Consider the following 16390-nt stretch of genomic DNA (forward strand, 5'->3'; position numbering starts at 1 on the left):
TGTGGAGCTGCTTCGGCCGAACGCGAACTGCTAGCAAACCAGGAGACAAAAGCAACAAAGTGAACCCCCCTCCGGATCAATCAAATGTGTCATATTTAACTGTTTAGGAGCCGAAACCTTGTGATCGCAACGCCGTACTTCACAGTAAGTATCTTGAGCACATGTACACGTCTAAGGAGGGTTTAATGTGGTTAGGACGTCGTGGTGACTGCTGGTCTGATTCGGATCCCGTGTGGTTCGTGTGTTGCCACGGCTGGGTTCTGCCTCGCCAGGTTAGCTAGTAAGTCCTGTGTGTGGCCTAGCTGGCAGCTAACCAGCTAGCAGTCGTGGTGTGGTCCGAAATTTACTAAACGCCTTTCCCAGGCCATTGCGCCCTTAATGGAATAGTTGTAGAAGTTACAATATCTGTAATATTTGTGCTACAAATCCATGTGACGGAAGTGTTGTACCTGTGTTGTTTTTGTGTGTTCATTAGCCTTGCGGCTAACCCAGTTAGCACCAGGATAGCCACCGTGCTGTTTACTGATGATGTAGCGTAACTGCCAAAAAAAATTTCTTTATAACGTTGAATATTTATTGGTGTGTGGGTCGCACAAGTTTCGGGATTTGTGTTAGCTGTTGTTCAGCTCGGTTAACCCGGAAGCCGGTGTGTAAATAACCATTTACAAATTGGTGTGTTATGTGAAGATGAAAGCTAGTTGGTAATTTTCTACTGTCCTCTCACATCTTCCTGACTTAAGCCAAACCCGGAAAAACTATCTGCCACTGCTCTCTGAGGAAATGGCTCAATGTTGCTTGTTTTTTCTTGGATGCCTGCTTAAATCAGATCATGCATTAATCATCAGCGATGCAATCGGTTATACTGGCAACATTTATGCGGTTAGATTGAAATGAATGATCGATTAGTTTTATGAACGTTTATTGGAGACGACTTCAAGCGAGACTGTATTTAGGTGACATGTGCATTCAAGCGAATATTCTCAGAGCTTGGTATGATGTGTCTTATATGTACACCTACTTTGCTCATGTATTGTAAAGATATACCTAAACTTTATAGTCAAGGGGTGTTGTAGTATTTTATCTTGTTTTGTTTATGCTGTATGTGCAACGTGCTTTTTTTTGTATTGTTTTGTATTAATATTTAGTCATAAGGAAAGTAATGATACATAGCATCCAAAGTGAGGCACTGGCTCTTTTTTTTTTTTTTTTAACAAATCACATTTGATCTGATCCCTCAGCTGGGGGTTGTGAGAGGTTTGACTGTTACAAGTTAGACTGCATTTGGGAGCCACTTGTATTCTTAGGCAAATATTGTCAGAGCTTAACACTATGTGTCTTGCATGTACACGTGCTGTATCTTTTGCGATATTGACCCTTGTCTAGGTCTCGTCTGTATTGTTTGCTCATGTATTGTAAAGATAAAACAATATTTTCAGAGTTAAGGAGTGTTGTTTCAGTATCTTACCTTACTTATTTTATGCTGTTTATGCTACCTGCATTATGACTGGATTATTTTGTCTCTGTGGTGCTGACAATGCATTCATAGTCTAGTAATGTTAAGGCAAAAATGGTCGACTGGGTGTCTGTACAAACCTGAGTCACTGGGTTGGTTCTTCTTCAACCAGAAACTACCCCCAAACTGATTTCAGTCATTATTCCTGAAATGTTCTAATCCATGGTATCAGCTCCTGAAGTGTTTTTCTGTAATGAAAACATCTTTACACAAGGATCCACACCCAGTATGTTTAAGTTTTAAGCACCATGTAGAGCTGTCACTCATTTTCAGTTGTGCATAGACTGTATCATGAGGCAGTTATTCAGCATCACGTGATAAGAAAAATAGTTACTGGCGTTACAGAGCATGCCTTTAAGTCCCAAAACTCAAAACTGGAAAGTGTAAATATCTTGAATATTTCTTTGGTAAGCATTATTTTTCCAGTAAATAGAAAAAAGTTTGCTTACAGATTTAAAGGATGACAAAAAAAAAAGAATTTGTTGGGATGAGAACAGGGGAGGCTGGGAGAGGTGTTCCTGCCCTTGGTGGATGATTACCATTTCCCAGGTGGCTGCATGCATATGTAAGCTGTGGGTCATGAATGAAGGACCTGAAGACCCAGCTGAACCTGCACATGTAAATGAGACAGTGTAGCCTCACAGAGAGCAAAATTAATAGTGCTCAGGCAGTGCCTGTCAACTTGGAAATTCAAACTTTTCGATGTTTACTACCATGAAGTTGCTTTCAAATGAAAATAGTAGTATTTTCACAGTAGTGAATACGGAGAAAACTTTTGTATAACTTGATTTTACAGCAGGAGTTGTGATTTTTAAAGTCAACACACTGTTGCTGTTGGTTAATCAGTTTTAGAAAATCAAAATGAAATTGAAAAGTCATGTACAAGACTTGTGTGTTATTGCACAATATCTATATTACCTGTTGTTTTGGAGTCTTGTTATTTTTTAAGGATACACTTTGATCTGTTTTCTCTCTCCCTCCCTCCAGGTTGTGTGCAGAGAGGTGGAAATACTTTGGTCATAAATGGAGAGGGACAAGCAGGCACCCTTTGTCCCAGACAGCCACACACACATTACAACTCCTGCCTGAGAACTGCAGTATCGATGACTACACCTGAAAAAACTGATCACATTTGACAACACAGACCTGACTATTCTACAGAAACCCTTGGGCTGCTGCCATGGATGGGGAGGAAGAGGTCTCTCACAGGAGTGAGGATATGGTCAGTGAACCTAATGGCTCCACAGAAAGCAAAAAAAGAGAGGCAAAAGGGACCTGCTTGAAAATTGAGGGCCAAGATGGCTATGTGTTCAAATCCTACAGCATTAACCCTCATGAGACTGCGGATGCAAAGTCACCTGCTTGCTCCTCAATAACACTGGATAAAGACTCTCCCCCTTCTTTTCATTTATCTCAGGATGACAAACAGTTGGAGTCAGACCAAGCAAGCGAGACTGACCCAGCTTCTCCCACCCTTTCAAACAAATGCCTGAACACTAATACTGATGAGAATATGGAGAGTGGAAAGTATGAAAATGGTAATGAAGAAAGTCAACATATCAAAGAGGAGACTGGAGATGCAAATGGAATGGAGGAGGAAACCCAGGATGATGAAAGGCTAGCATTTGGTAGCTCATTTGGCCCTTTTGTAACTAGAGATGGTGATGAGTATAGTAATTTACTAAGTGGATACACTAGCACCCTTTATGATGTTGCCATGGATGCTGTCACTCAGAGCCTTTTGTCATCTATGAGGAGTAATACCAACCCGAGGAAAAAATCTCCTGCATGGAACCATTTCTGCATATCGCCACGCGACAGTACCAAAGCAATCTGTTTATACTGCATGAAAGAGTTCAGTCGGGGTAAGAATGAGAAAGACCTCAGTACAAGTTGTTTAATGAGGCATGTACGAAGGGCTCACCCCACTGTGCTTTTACAAGACGGAGCAGACACATCCTCGCATAATCTGACTAGCTCTCTTGCCTCACCTTTGATACCTCCCTCCCCAAACTCACCAAAAAATGGAGACTTGACAAATAGCATTATTTCTTCTGCCTCAAAGAACACTTCACCGTCCACCTCCTCAGCTGAAAATTCAGATCTGTCATCCAAAGAAGTGTTGCCCAAAGTTGAACCAAAACAAGAACAGCTTGCCAACATTGACACTGTTTGCAGCACACTCTCATCCTCACATTCCAATGAAAACAACCTTGAAGACATGTTAGAGGGAGGGGCCGAGCGCCTTCCTGGGACCCCTAAAAGTTCGAGTTCCCGTCGGAGATCAGCTGTATGGAAACACTTTTACCTGTCGCCTGCTGACAATTCCAAAGCAGTATGTATCCATTGCATGAATGAATTCAGTCGGGGTAAAAATGGGAAAGATTTAGGGACGAGCTGTCTTATTCGTCATATGTGGAGGGCCCACAAAGAGGTTGTCATTGAGGAAAATGGACAGGGCAATCACATTCCCCCACCCTATACAAACCCGCCCTCACTATTGTCCCGCACACAACTGCACGATCCACTGGAATTAAAAAAAGAATCGCCCCTTCCCCCATCCTCACCAGAAACCATATCAGATGAATTACCCCAGAGCATGGAGGAAAGCATGGATATAAAAGAGGAATCTGATGAGGTGATGCAGCTCTCCATGCAGGAGTCTTCTCTCAATCTCTCCTTCAAAACTCAGGGGGAGGATACCCCCTTAACTTCCTCACCATGTGACCTCTCTGAGGGCCCCAGCCTCAATCAGGAACATTCAGTTTTCCAGCAAAACAAGAAGATCATGAAACGGGTGAAATCCGAAGTGTGGCACCACTTCATAGTGTCACCAGTTGACCAGTTAAAAGCACTGTGCCGTTACTGTCCGTGTGTCATCAGTCGGGGGAAACGGGGCGACTTTGGTACAAGCTGTCTGATGAGGCATCTTATGAGACGCCACCCAGACGTCCTCAAAAACCAAAAAAGCACAGATGAGAAGGAATCCTCCCCTCATCCCTACACCAATCTCACTGCAACGGACGCAGTTTCAACCAAAGAAACTGAGAGCCCTGCCAGTGAGAAAAAGCCACAAACCCTGCCTGTTTTCAGCAAAAAGACGTCAAAACTGTGGAACCATTTCTCCATTTCACCTGCTGACCCGACAAAGGTGGTTTGTTTGCACTGTAGCCGCACAATTAGCAGAGGCAAAAAGACTACAAACCTCGGCACAAGCTGCCTATTCAGGCACATGCAGAGGTTTCATGGACATGTTCTTGAAAGTAACAATACTATCTCAGGTGATGTGCCGTCTGCTGAAATTCACGTTAAACAAGAGCTCATGGACACTTCTGTTTATGAAACAGAACAGAACCGTGAGAAGTTTGATGAACACCACCCGGTTGCCAAAAAAATCACCAAACTCATCGCAGAAATGCTCGCACTGGATCTTCAGCCATCAGCTATGGTGGAGAATGCTGGACTGAACAGACTACTAGAGTACCTCCAGCCTCAGTATTCTCTACCACCTTCTTCTTACTTTACCAGCACTGCCATACCAGATATGTACGAAAGGGTGAAGGATGTTGTGCTGACCCACCTGAAAGAGGCTGAAGGTGGTGTTGTCCACTTCACAACAAGTATTTGGGTCAGTAGCCAGACAAGAGAGTACCTGACCCTAAGTGCCCACTGGGCGACGTACGAGTCAAGTGTCAGACCACAGGGTCAGGACTTTCACTGCTCCGCTCTCCTAAGTGTCTCACAAATAGACTGTGATCACGATATGCATGACATCCCAAAGCAGCTTGAATATCTGTGGGATTCTTGGATCACCTCATCAGGGCTGAAAAAGGGGTTCACTGTAACTGATAACAATAACATCAGAAACACCTTGGAGGACCATGGCCATGTCACCATGCAGTGTTTTGGACACACTATAGACCTCATTGTTAGCGAAGCCATAAAGAGCCAGAGAATGGTTCAGAACCTTCTGAGTATTGCACGGAAGATCTGTGAACGTGTGCACCGCTCAGCAAAGGCCAAGGAGAAGCTGGCTGAGCTCCAGAGGGCCCATCAGCTGCCAGAGAACCAACTGATTCAAGATGTTCCTTCCAAATGGAGGACCTCCTTTTTCATGCTGGAGCGGCTGGTGGAACAGAAGAAAGCCATCGATGAGATGTCGATCGAGTGCAATTTCAGGGAAATGATCAGCTGTGACCAGTGGGAGGTGATGCTGTCGGTCTGCAATGCACTGAAACCTTTTGAAGTCGCCTACAGGGAGATGAGCAACCGCACTGCCACTCTGGGACAAGTCATACCACTCATTCACATTCTCAATAGAAAGATAGATCTGCTGTTTGATGAAACTGTGGGCATAGACAACATGCTCAAGTCTCTAAAGGAAGCCATGGTGAGCAGAATGTCCGCAACTCTGCACGACCCAAGATACACCTGGGCGACCATGCTGGACCCACGATACAAGACTTCATTGTTCACAGAGGAAGAAGCTGAGCAATGTAAACAAGATCTAATCCGGGAGCTTGACTTGTCCTCTTCTACCTCAGTGGCAGGTAAGCCTCCGCTCCCCAATGGCTGCAATGAGACCCCCGTTTCATCCAACACCTCCAACTCCAACAAGGACAACCTCTGGTCCCTAATGGCTGACATCAGACAAAAAATAAAACACGAGGAGAAGCCAAAGTCCTCAGAGCTGGCAGTGCTGGAGTACCTTGAGGAGGACATACTTGATCAGAGCTGCGATCCCCTCGATTATTGGAACCTGAAAAAATTCCTGTGGCCCAATCTTGCCAAAGTAGCTGCCCGTTACGTGGGCTGCCCTCCCAGCATTGTCCCAGCAGAGACACTGTTCAGCACAGCTAGTGTCAACTGTACCCTTAATCAGCCCAGACCTTTACTGGAAAACTTGGAGGGTCTGCTGTTCCTCAAGGTCAACCTCCCTTTGATTTATTTTCAGTACTGATTATTGCTGATCATTAACTTGAAAACCCTTTATTATGGACCAAGTTGCATAGCTGTGAAATGGGGATTTTCTGTTGGGCAAAATGTAAAATATTGATTTATATACTGATAATTCTAAATGCAAAGGCCAGATTTGGAGGTTTTGTTGTATTCTATGTACTACTGTTAAACACTTTGGAGCTGTTGTGATGAAAAGTCTCAGTCAGAAGTGTATCAGGGAGGGAGGGTTTTTCTAGCTGTAGGGGTTGGTGATAATGTGTTTGCTTGTCAATCGATGTGTTTGTTTTCCGTGTCTACTCTCTCCTTGTGCCTTATCCAAAACTACTTCAGGTCAAAATGCTGTAAATATTTTGTTAAATTGCGCAGATCACATCAGGATGCTTTTCAATTATGTATTAAAGATAGATGCAGAATTGTTTTCTGAATGAAAACATGGCCCAAAAATAAATGCTGTGACTGAAAGATGTTTTAAGTTAATGTTATTTAATTTTCATTGTGAATTTGTGGCTCATGGTACTGTCGTTTAGAAATAGACCTTTTTTTTTTTTTAACTTGCTGAAATGTTTTTAATAAGATCATGTATAATATTGCTGTATTTTCAGAATAAGCAGTTTGTTTGGAATATACAATTTGTCTCTTAAGCACAATTTAAGTTTATGTCCAGGGGATTAAATTATGGTTTTATTATTGAATAAAACAATGTACTGTACATTTTTATATTAAATAACTTCTGAACCTAATTTGATAAATGTTTTAGCATTGAGACTGGAATCATGCAAATTTTGTGGTCATTTGTAAATAAAGGTTTTCCTTATGCAATATTGAAGAGGGTTGTTTTTTTGGGGGGGTTGGGTTTTATCAGTTAGTCACCGTTTAATGTTCAGATCATGGACAGAGTTATCAGTCATGTGCAGGCTTGGAATATTTCAGCTTTATTCATGTAGAAAATCTATCTACAAAATGTAAAAATCACAGGTGAAGAATACAAAGCGGTCTGCAAGAAGACAGTTCCTTTTTTCCTCGCTCTTCATGGCAAACACAATGCATTACACATCAGCATGAGAAAGCAGAACCATTTTAACTGATACAATGCTTCAAACATAAAAGATGTATGACAGTTCAATGCAACTTTTTTTTTGTAAGCAGTACCTTTGAGAACACTAAAATGACCCCTTAATCCAACACGTCATTCCTTTCACAGTCACTGTTTTTGTTGTCCGGTTGCAGTCTTTCTCTCCATCAGCACAGTTTTTCTCTCTAGTCGCACACTGACAGGAGGGAAGTGAGACAAGTTGAAGGCAATGTTGCTGTAACCTTCAATGAAGGCCAAAGGCTGGTGAGTGTCCTGGAGTAGCTGTATGTTGGTGAGATTTGCCTCCATCAGTAGGTGGGAGTACATTTTGATCTCAGGATTTGTGAGGCTCAGGTCCTCACGCTTGTCATATCTGTTAAAAAAATGTAAGTGATGGCATTACAGAAGTAACAGTATTGGGTACATTGTTTTTGAAGATTTAGTTCCAAACAAAGAAAAATACACAAACCTCCAGTTTCTGTTCTCCTCCAAGAATCGAGAAACTCCGGTTTCAGCAGCGTAGGTGTCAATATGAACAGAGACATCTGAGGAGACAAAGGCATTGTGTAACAATGTGAGATCACTGTCCCCTGAACAAACCTTTTATGCATGTTTTCAATGACTATACTATATTCACAGTATCTTGTATGATTACTGAAAAAGCAAAGATTCTTTTGCACAATTAATACAGTTAATCATACTAATATGGTTTGTGTACACCTGCAAACAATATTTAGATTAGTATCTCCAGGTTTTTCCACATTTTAGGCAGGAATTAATCTATGTTTTGGGATTCTTGTGTAAGAAACAGGTAAAAATGTGTTGAAATTGATTCCAACCTGCTGTGACTGGCAACAGCCTGTGCAGTTCCTGCAGTCCTTTGCCCCCAGGGTAGTTGTGGTGGGAAACGTAGAGGCAGATACTAGAGTATGCTGCATTGGTCAACAGCTGGCCAACCACGACCACAGAGCCCAGTTTATACATCCAGGATTTTTGGTAGTTGCACAAACTAAAGCACAAACGAAGAACAAAGGGAGCAATAGCTTCTGTAGTGTCTCACACACAAGAGCAGATAATCTCACACACTTATGATGGCACTGATGTCAATAACTGTAAAATAGCTGCTTTGCATCTATTTAAGAGCAAGAAATAATCATTATTATTCAAAAATACTGGCACTGGGGCAATGTGTTTCAGCTTACATGAAAGAACAGCCTCGTGCAGCCACCAAGCTGAGCACAGGAAAGGTGTATATGATGAAGCGCATCTCCTTGTGGGGCAGGAGCGAGTAGATGAGGATGAAGCCCACGGTGGGCAGCATCAGCAGCCTCATCCGCTTGTCAAGGAGGCCAAGGGGGATGAAGAGCAGCGTGCAGCCAAGGGCACGGGGCACAGCCGAGTAAAAGTACCACAGAAAGGGAGAGGTTTACTAGGGAGAAGAGAGTCAAGGAGAATTTGGGAGGGTTGGGGGGATGAGAATTGAAGTGCTAGCTCAACATAAGTGGCAGTGTACTGAAGTAAATGAAAGGATATTCCCCAGTTGGAACTTTTGTTGAGAATAGTGTTGTACCACAAAACCTGACCTTCAGGCCACAACAACTTCCTCCAAAAGACTGTGTCAATGGCCACTGTCAGAGCTGCACAAAAGACAGGAAATTAAACTTTGTGTGGACAAACAACTCATTGTTTATGGACTATGCACTATTCACATACTGCACATTAACTACTCACCTAGTGACAAGATCCCAGCAGGAACAGCGTAGTAAAGCAGCTGCAGCAGTCCCAGCCTCCTGCTCAACAGCGACATCAGTAACATGAGACCCAGAAAGATGCAGAGCTCGGACCGGAACACAATGATGACTACAGCAGAGAGGCTGATGAACCGGCCATGTTTCTGAGCCATCCAAGATGTGAATGCTACCAGAACTGGGGAGAAAAACATGCTGCCATCATGTCAGAGGTACAATTACTTAGAAAAATGAAAGCATAATTCAGACCTTCTGGACTGTGATGATTGCTACCAACGTATTTTACCTATTGGAAGTGCAAATACATTAGGGAGCGTCCTGGTGCTGTAGAACATTAGATGAAACTGAGAGGCGCATGTCAGGCAGAAGAGTCCTGCAACTGTGGAGCCAAACTGCCTCCTCACCTCCTTCTGCATGTGCCACAGCGCACCGATAACACACACTCCCAGGGAAGCTCGGACTGCACAGAACACATCAAACTTGGTTTAAAATGTTTAAAACCAAAGAGGCAATACTGTTTTAACACAACAGTGCATTGAAAAGTACCAATTAGCGAGATATTAGTGGTTTACCTGTCAGCTGTGTGTAGAATTTCGGTGCATCCAGCAGAGAGGACAGCAACACAACAGGGGAGCAGAGCAGGGAGAGAAACAGGGGGCCAAGGAAAGTCCGTGGCACCACGCCAGGGAACTCATGATGGTCGTACTGCAAGACAGGACAGGTTGTGTTATCTGCAGCAGCAATAGAACCACACCTGCGTAAAGAAAATGCTTGTTTGGGGGAAAATCAATCTTCTGATGAACATGATCATGATCGAAAGCTCCAAAATGGCTGCGAAATGAATAAGATATGTATACAGTATGATGTATCAGTGCATAATGCATTAATGATTATATGACTTAATATTAATGGTTCTGTAAAACAACTGGTGTATGATTCAAGGCTATACAAATACAATTAATACTATTTTTTGTTTCTTATAGTAAATGTACCCCTTTTAGCTAATATGATAATGACATGCTTTTTGAACGCAACTTTCTACAGTTAAGCAGGATTAATTCTGCATTAATTTCTCATGCTTCTATAAATGTTTAATTTAAAAATGATAGTTAGCTTGTTAGCACATCAAGCACATCTATGACATCTGCTTACCTTGTCAAAGTGGAGTCTGTGATACAGAATGTCGTGCGTCGCTTGTAAATTAAAGCTCTCCTCAACTTTAGTGAACGGACAAATGAATAAATGCAAGAGAGCCACTGCTATTAATAAAAACAGCAGTGGCAGCCCCAAAACATTCCTCTTTTCAGCCATGACAGCTGAAAGATTGTTATCACTTCCGGTCAAGACAGGAAGCGAACAACACAGCGTGTTTTCATTTCGCTAAAAATATTAACAATCTTTTTTATAGTAGGGATCGAAATTGTGTCAAATGTGTCACCCAAAAAGGAAAACCAAATTATTTTAAATACTACTGCTATAACTCCTGAATTTTCCACGTGGGGAAGGACCTTTTTGTCCCGCGCGTGGCGGCTTGTGACTGGTCTTACACTTGATTGACAGGCAATCCGAGCAAATGAGCGCAAGCCACAATTCGACCGAGAGGCTGACGCGGAAATGTGAAACTGCACCGTTTTTTTTCTTCTCTACCCGGCATGTAAATACTACTTTGTTGCGCTTTGCATAGATAACGCAAACTTAGATTTAATGGTTAGAATAGCTTACTTAGATGTGCCCGAACCGTGCAGCACTGTAATATTAGCTCAAAGCTTGCTTGCGAGTGGCTGAAGTGTGTGTCCTGGTATGAAACTGTGTCTGAATTGATCGGCTGAGATGCTGTCCACCGGTCCAGACCTGCGGCCACTGCTGCTATTGTCTTGTGTAACTCTAGTTTTACTTTTTCAAGTCACCGATGCCAAGAGGGACTTAAAAAGCGCCTGTTCTACCTGTCAGCAAATTACTGATAACTTCAACAAGGTAGGAGGACATTGCTAAACCTCTCCTTTGTGTTATTTCATTGATATCTTGTTATTATGTATATTTCGAATGTTTCCTGCTATCTTAATTGACACCAAATGCCTTCCATCAGACCCTTGCCTGCTTCTTTCCCTATAAATAGTGACTGAATTGTGTTTTTGTGTTTCAGGGCTTGGACAGAACAGTGAAGCAGAACTTTGGCGGAGGCAACACAGCCTGGGAGGAGAGAAAACTGTCTAAATATGAGACAAGGTGAGCCTGTCCTGACTGAGCTCCAGGTCACCCTGACACAGGAGCTGATCATCAGAGCTGTGTGTGCTTTGCACCAGAGCTACAGGCTGTTAGAAGCACATTGCAGTTGATTTAGATAAGCAGAGTGCATTTGAATCTAGAGCTGACTGTGTCCCAAAACTGCAGCACTTTGCATACATAGGATGTGCATTTCCCACTCTTGCAAGGCCTACGTGAAGTAACCATTTGTTTTGTGGCATTTCCGCAAACACTTGAAATCTTGAACTAACTTCCATGCAGCACTTCCCTTTTTATCACACATCCCTTTTAAACTTCTATCCATGTATCTCCTTCACAGCGAGATCCGTCTGATGGAGATCGTGGAGGGGCTGTGTGACAGCAGCAGCTTCGAGTGCAACCACATGGTAGAAGAGCACGAAGAGCATTTTGAAACATGGTGGTTCAAGAGGTGGGTGTTGACTAATGCAAATATTGTCAGAGTCAGCCACAGTGGCAAGCTGGTTGGATTTCACCTGTATATTTAATAACACCAGGTACACAACTGGTGTAAAAGACAGACAGACTGCATGATGGTGTACACTGACCTGCAGAGATATTTGCATATTAGAAGATTTTTGTCAGTTAAAATGCGGTAAACCTCATCTTTTCCTGTTTTGTTTCCTGTTGCAATACAGGAAAACAAAACATCCTGATCTGCATAAATGGTTCTGCATTGAAACCATCAAAGTGTGCTGTCCAAAGGGAACATTTGGACCGGACTGCAATGGTGAGGAGTGTCCTTTCATAAACCACAGGGCAGCACATTGGTTCTGTTTCTGGCATACTGTAGCTAAAACCCCCAAGAACCTGTGGCATTGGCACTGATGTTAAGTGTAATTAATAATAATATTTTTGTACTTGTGCCGTCTTTCTGATTGTCTTCCTTGAAGCCTGCGTGGGGGGCTCTGACAGACCTTGTCATGGAAACGGAAAGTGTGATGGCGACGGGACTCGCGGAGGGAACGGAAAGTGCAGCTGCAACCACGGTTATACAGGGGAATTCTGCCTGGACTGCATTGACGGCCACTTCAACGAAGTGAGGAATGACACCTTCTCCCTGTGCACAGGTATGCTTCAACACACAAAGTGAACAAGCACCACCACCACAGCTTCACTTCCCATCTAATGCACAGTATTGAATTGGGGATTCACCTCCCCCTACAGAATGCCACCCGTCCTGCAAAACCTGTACTGGAGCGACCAATCAGGACTGTGATGAGTGCAAAGAAGGATGGGAGGAGGATGACCAGGAGGCTTGTGTTGGTAAGATGACCAGTAAAAGTCTGCATGTAGATTATGTGGAGTTTCCAAAGCTTTAGAATTGCAGACGACACTCATTTATTTTGTGTTGGTGGAGTTCATTTGATTTTCGCAAACTATCAATGAATTTAAGTAAAACTGAATTCATGTTTTTTGAAAAGCGTGCAACAAATACACAAAGCAAACTCGTGATAAATGATGTTTAAGCTGAAATAACATTTGTGGAAGTGATAATAGATAATACATTTTGCAGGAAGCCACATATAAATTACATCACAGCAAGAAATTAATTTGCCATACTGTATAAAATTGGTAAAATAATTTATTGAACAAATGTGAAAATGTATCACTGGAAATTAAAAGAAAGTCTTGTCATTTGAAATCAGTGCTGTTTTCTTAGAGTTCAGTGTGAATAAAACTGATACATGACTGACACATTTGACACAGGCTGATGTGGTCAAATGTATAACGGACACTCAGCAGATTTGAGTCTGTTTTCACCACCGTCTGCCTCACTGCGGTCCATCTCATGTGTTACAGATGTAAATGAGTGCTCCAAAGAGTCTTCTCCATGCAAAGAAGATCAATACTGCCTTAACACGGACGGCTCCTACTCCTGCAAGGGTAATTACTCCCCCTGGTTTGCACATTTTGATCTGTAAGAACTGGACAAAGCAGTGTATTTCTGCTATCATATATACCATTCCTAAATCCACTGTTGCTTCCTGAAAACAGGGGCTATGAACTTCCTTTGAAATTTACAGCTGTCAGACCTCATTTTTTAGTGATATGCAACTAAGAGTAAGTTGTTTGTTATATTTGTCCTTCACAGCCTGCGACAAGGTGTGCTCCGGCTGCACTGGAGCCGGTGCCGACAAGTGCCAGGCTTGTGCCAGCGGGTACCAGGACACAGAGGGCACCTGCACAGGTATGATGGAAACAATTTACTGTATGGGTAAAGGGTTTCACTCCTTTATGCTGTTTGTCAATTCTGGAAGAATTGTGAGCTAAAAGTTAGTATTTTGTGTGTGTAGAACAGAAGATTCTTTCATGCATTGGTGGACAAAATAAGAAAAATTCAATAGTAATTGAACTTACTGTATGTTTTAGAGAGTGCACAGTCCAAAAGAGTAGCTTAAATCAGCGTTGCACTGTGCTTTCCAGATATCGATGAGTGTTCCCAGCCAGACTCTGTGTGCACTGAGGAGAACGAGGAGTGCGTCAACACTAAAGGAAGCTACGTGTGCATCTGCTCGAGCGGCTATGAGGAGCAGGACGGCAAGTGTGTCCAAACGCCGCAGCCAGGTGAGGATTAGTGCTGCTTTAATGGCTGGTTTTGTACGATTTGAGCTCTACGTATTCTAAATACAGGGTTCCCACAGTCATGAAATTGCTGGAAAACTTAAACTACTTGAATAAAGTCATGGAAATGGTGTGAAATATTCTGGAGCTGGAATGATGTTAGTTAGTAATCTTAATATGAGTCCTTGAAAAATTATGCTGTTGTTTCACAATGCCGTTCTAAATATTAAAAATGAATATGTAAATAATAATAATTTGTGCTTCCATCCTCATCAGAAAAAGAGGAAGACTCAGAAGCATCCGAGACAACCACAAGTCCACACAAAGAGCTTTGATATAAAAACTGTGGCTGATGGGAGCGAACCAGGAAGAATGGTTGGAATTTCTGCACATCTGAAGCCGCTTGTTTTAAAACTGTTGACAACATGCACTTGATGTACCAGCTGCACTTAGAACAACAAAAGCTTGTCAAGCAGTGGATTGTGGATGAAAGGACAAAGAAGAGAGACGTTTTCTGCTCTCAGCATGCTGGACATTGTTGCTTTTCTCCGGTGTGCTCAAACAACCACTTGATGTCTTTATTTGTTGTATGGTTTTAAAAAAATCTGGTGTTTCAATAAAGATGAATTATGTTGAATTTAAAATAAGCCCACATTAACAACATGTGTATATTTTCTCTTAGAGAGGAGCAAATGTGGATTAAACTGGAATTAGTAAATTAAATCACAGGTTGTGTCTTGTTGCAGTGACCACTGATGGCCACACGGTGGCAGTCTAGTCATATGAAATATGGACACTCTCGTAAAGCTGCCTTACCTAAATTGATCTGGAAAACAGAGTGTGTCTCACTGTTTGTAACCCATCTCTTGTCCTCATGTCTCAGACATTTTGATGCATGACCAGATATGAGTGTGTTTCACTACAGGAAATCAATATATAGGAAATCTGTATCTTCATACATACATGTTCTGTATCCACACTCTTTCCACACACATTAATCCACAGTTTTCCTATGTGGCCCAGACTTCACAAATGCCATTCTGTCACCAGCATCTTCTGTTGGTCCTTTGAAAGTCAGCAGCACCGTCATCACTCAGGTGTTAGGATACATTTTGGAGAGACCTTCCTGTGGCCTCGTTTGGATCAAAGCATATTTTTCTAACCCAAGTCTCACCTCGCAGTAAGGCTTCCCGGCTTCCTGCGGGATGATGTCAGCTGTTTTGACTCGACAGGCTTGCCAAGGTGGAGGAGCAGCCAGTTGAGACCTGTCTGAGCTGGTGGTGAGGCAGCAGAGATGCAATCACACCACAGCGCCCCCCCCAGCCACCGGCCACCCCTCCACTTTTCACTCACTACCTGTACCTCCACCGAATGGAAAGGTTTTATGAGGAAGGATTGGAAAGGGTTCTTTCCCAGATGTTCAGTGTTATCAGTGTACATTTGCTCTCCCCGCCCCCCCCCCCCCCCCACAACCTCCATGTTTTGTACGCAATGTTTAGTACAAAAGTGTCACTTTTTCAGTATATAAACTGAAAAGTTAAAACCTATCCAGAAGAGTTAAATAAAAGCACAAAAGCAGAATAAATTAAAATTTCTTTCACTTAAAAGAATATGATCTGTACAGTAAATATGAAGGCAGCAGCTGCTTAGCGTAGCTTAGCCTCGCTTAGCACAAAAAACTGGACACAGCTAGCCAGGCTCTGTTCAAGGCCAACATATCTGCCAACCACCACCTTGAAAACTCACTAATTAATTAACAGCTCTGTTTTGGGTTTTTTTGTACAAATTAAATGAACCCAAGAGATACATGTTAATGTGTTCTTTGGAAGGAGCCAAATTAGCTGTTTCCAGTCATCATGCTAAGCTAACTGTCTGCCAGCATTAACAGACAGACATGAGAGTCTCACCGAAATAGCAAGTATTTCCCAAATAATCCTTTAAAAGGTTTTTACTACCACAATTAAAGCAACAAAGTAAGAAGGGAAAGAGACAGAAACGGTTGCGCCGAAGCAGCACCATAAACAAAAAAAGCTCCTAGGTCAACTGTAAAAGTCATGTATCATCAATAGCCGAAGGGAGAAAGCGTTTGTCTTTATGAGAGGGGTTAGGATCGATGAGAACCAAGAGACAGCAAGAGAGAGCATTAGCATGAGTCAGCATTCTAACATATGAGTCAATCTACCTACAACTGATGCTCCGACACCCATCTAGGTGAATTTGATCCTTTGTTAGCGCAGTGGCAGCGAGGAGAAATATTCAGTATGATGCCTC

At 42.6% G+C, this 16390-nt stretch overlaps 3 protein-coding genes across 3 annotated transcripts; 2 read left to right on the forward strand and 1 right to left on the reverse strand.

Moving 5' to 3' along the window:
* The first annotated feature begins 1 nt into the window (after nucleotide 1).
* Nucleotides 2-7290, forward strand: zbed4 (zinc finger, BED-type containing 4). The gene is made up of 2 exons (XM_070991698.1): nucleotides 2-144; nucleotides 2501-7290. The coding sequence occupies exon 2, from the start codon at nucleotides 2694-2696 to the stop codon at nucleotides 6471-6473; it is 3780 nt and encodes a 1259-aa protein (XP_070847799.1). The 5' UTR covers nucleotides 2-144; nucleotides 2501-2693; the 3' UTR covers nucleotides 6474-7290.
* An 87-nt stretch (nucleotides 7291-7377) lies between these two features.
* On the reverse strand, nucleotides 7378-10612 carry alg12 (ALG12 alpha-1,6-mannosyltransferase). Its single transcript, XM_070992173.1, has 9 exons — nucleotides 10445-10612; nucleotides 9865-9997; nucleotides 9579-9752; nucleotides 9276-9470; nucleotides 9076-9181; nucleotides 8747-8968; nucleotides 8384-8553; nucleotides 8014-8089; nucleotides 7378-7917 (listed from the first exon to the last, which is right to left on the reverse strand). The coding sequence occupies exons 1-9, from the start codon at nucleotides 10601-10603 to the stop codon at nucleotides 7674-7676; spliced, it is 1479 nt and encodes a 492-aa protein (XP_070848274.1). The 5' UTR covers nucleotides 10604-10612; the 3' UTR covers nucleotides 7378-7673.
* A 277-nt stretch (nucleotides 10613-10889) lies between these two features.
* Nucleotides 10890-14839, forward strand: creld2 (cysteine-rich with EGF-like domains 2). The gene is made up of 10 exons (XM_070992093.1): nucleotides 10890-11266; nucleotides 11436-11518; nucleotides 11856-11966; nucleotides 12193-12284; nucleotides 12448-12624; nucleotides 12722-12820; nucleotides 13358-13441; nucleotides 13650-13745; nucleotides 13982-14122; nucleotides 14396-14839. The coding sequence occupies exons 1-10, from the start codon at nucleotides 11123-11125 to the stop codon at nucleotides 14452-14454; spliced, it is 1086 nt and encodes a 361-aa protein (XP_070848194.1). The 5' UTR covers nucleotides 10890-11122; the 3' UTR covers nucleotides 14455-14839.
* The last annotated feature ends 1551 nt before the right edge of the window (nucleotides 14840-16390 follow it).

This window comes from Chaetodon trifascialis, chromosome 22 (genome assembly GCF_039877785.1).
Source record: "Chaetodon trifascialis isolate fChaTrf1 chromosome 22, fChaTrf1.hap1, whole genome shotgun sequence".
NCBI classification, from domain to species: domain Eukaryota; kingdom Metazoa; phylum Chordata; class Actinopteri; order Chaetodontiformes; family Chaetodontidae; genus Chaetodon; species Chaetodon trifascialis.

Excerpts from the sequence above, each read along its gene's own strand:
- zbed4 (XM_070991698.1), top strand. The coding sequence starts at position 2,694 with ATGGATGGGGAGGAAGAGGTCTCTCACAGGAGTGAGGATATGGTCAGT.
- alg12 (XM_070992173.1), bottom strand. The coding sequence starts at position 10,603 with ATGGCTGAAAAGAGGAATGTTTTGGGGCTGCCACTGCTGTTTTTATTA. Across the intron at positions 9,182-9,275 it reads TGCTGGGATCTTGTCACTAG|CTCTGACAGTGGCCATTGAC; the intron begins GTGAGTAGTTAA and ends TCTTTTGTGCAG. Across the intron at positions 8,090-8,383 it reads GCTGTTGCCAGTCACAGCAG|ATGTCTCTGTTCATATTGAC; the intron begins GTTGGAATCAAT and ends TTGTCTCCTCAG.
- creld2 (XM_070992093.1), top strand. The coding sequence starts at position 11,123 with ATGCTGTCCACCGGTCCAGACCTGCGGCCACTGCTGCTATTGTCTTGT. Across the intron at positions 12,285-12,447 it reads ATTTGGACCGGACTGCAATG|CCTGCGTGGGGGGCTCTGAC; the intron begins GTGAGGAGTGTC and ends TCTTCCTTGAAG. Across the intron at positions 14,123-14,395 it reads TGTCCAAACGCCGCAGCCAG|AAAAAGAGGAAGACTCAGAA; the intron begins GTGAGGATTAGT and ends CATCCTCATCAG.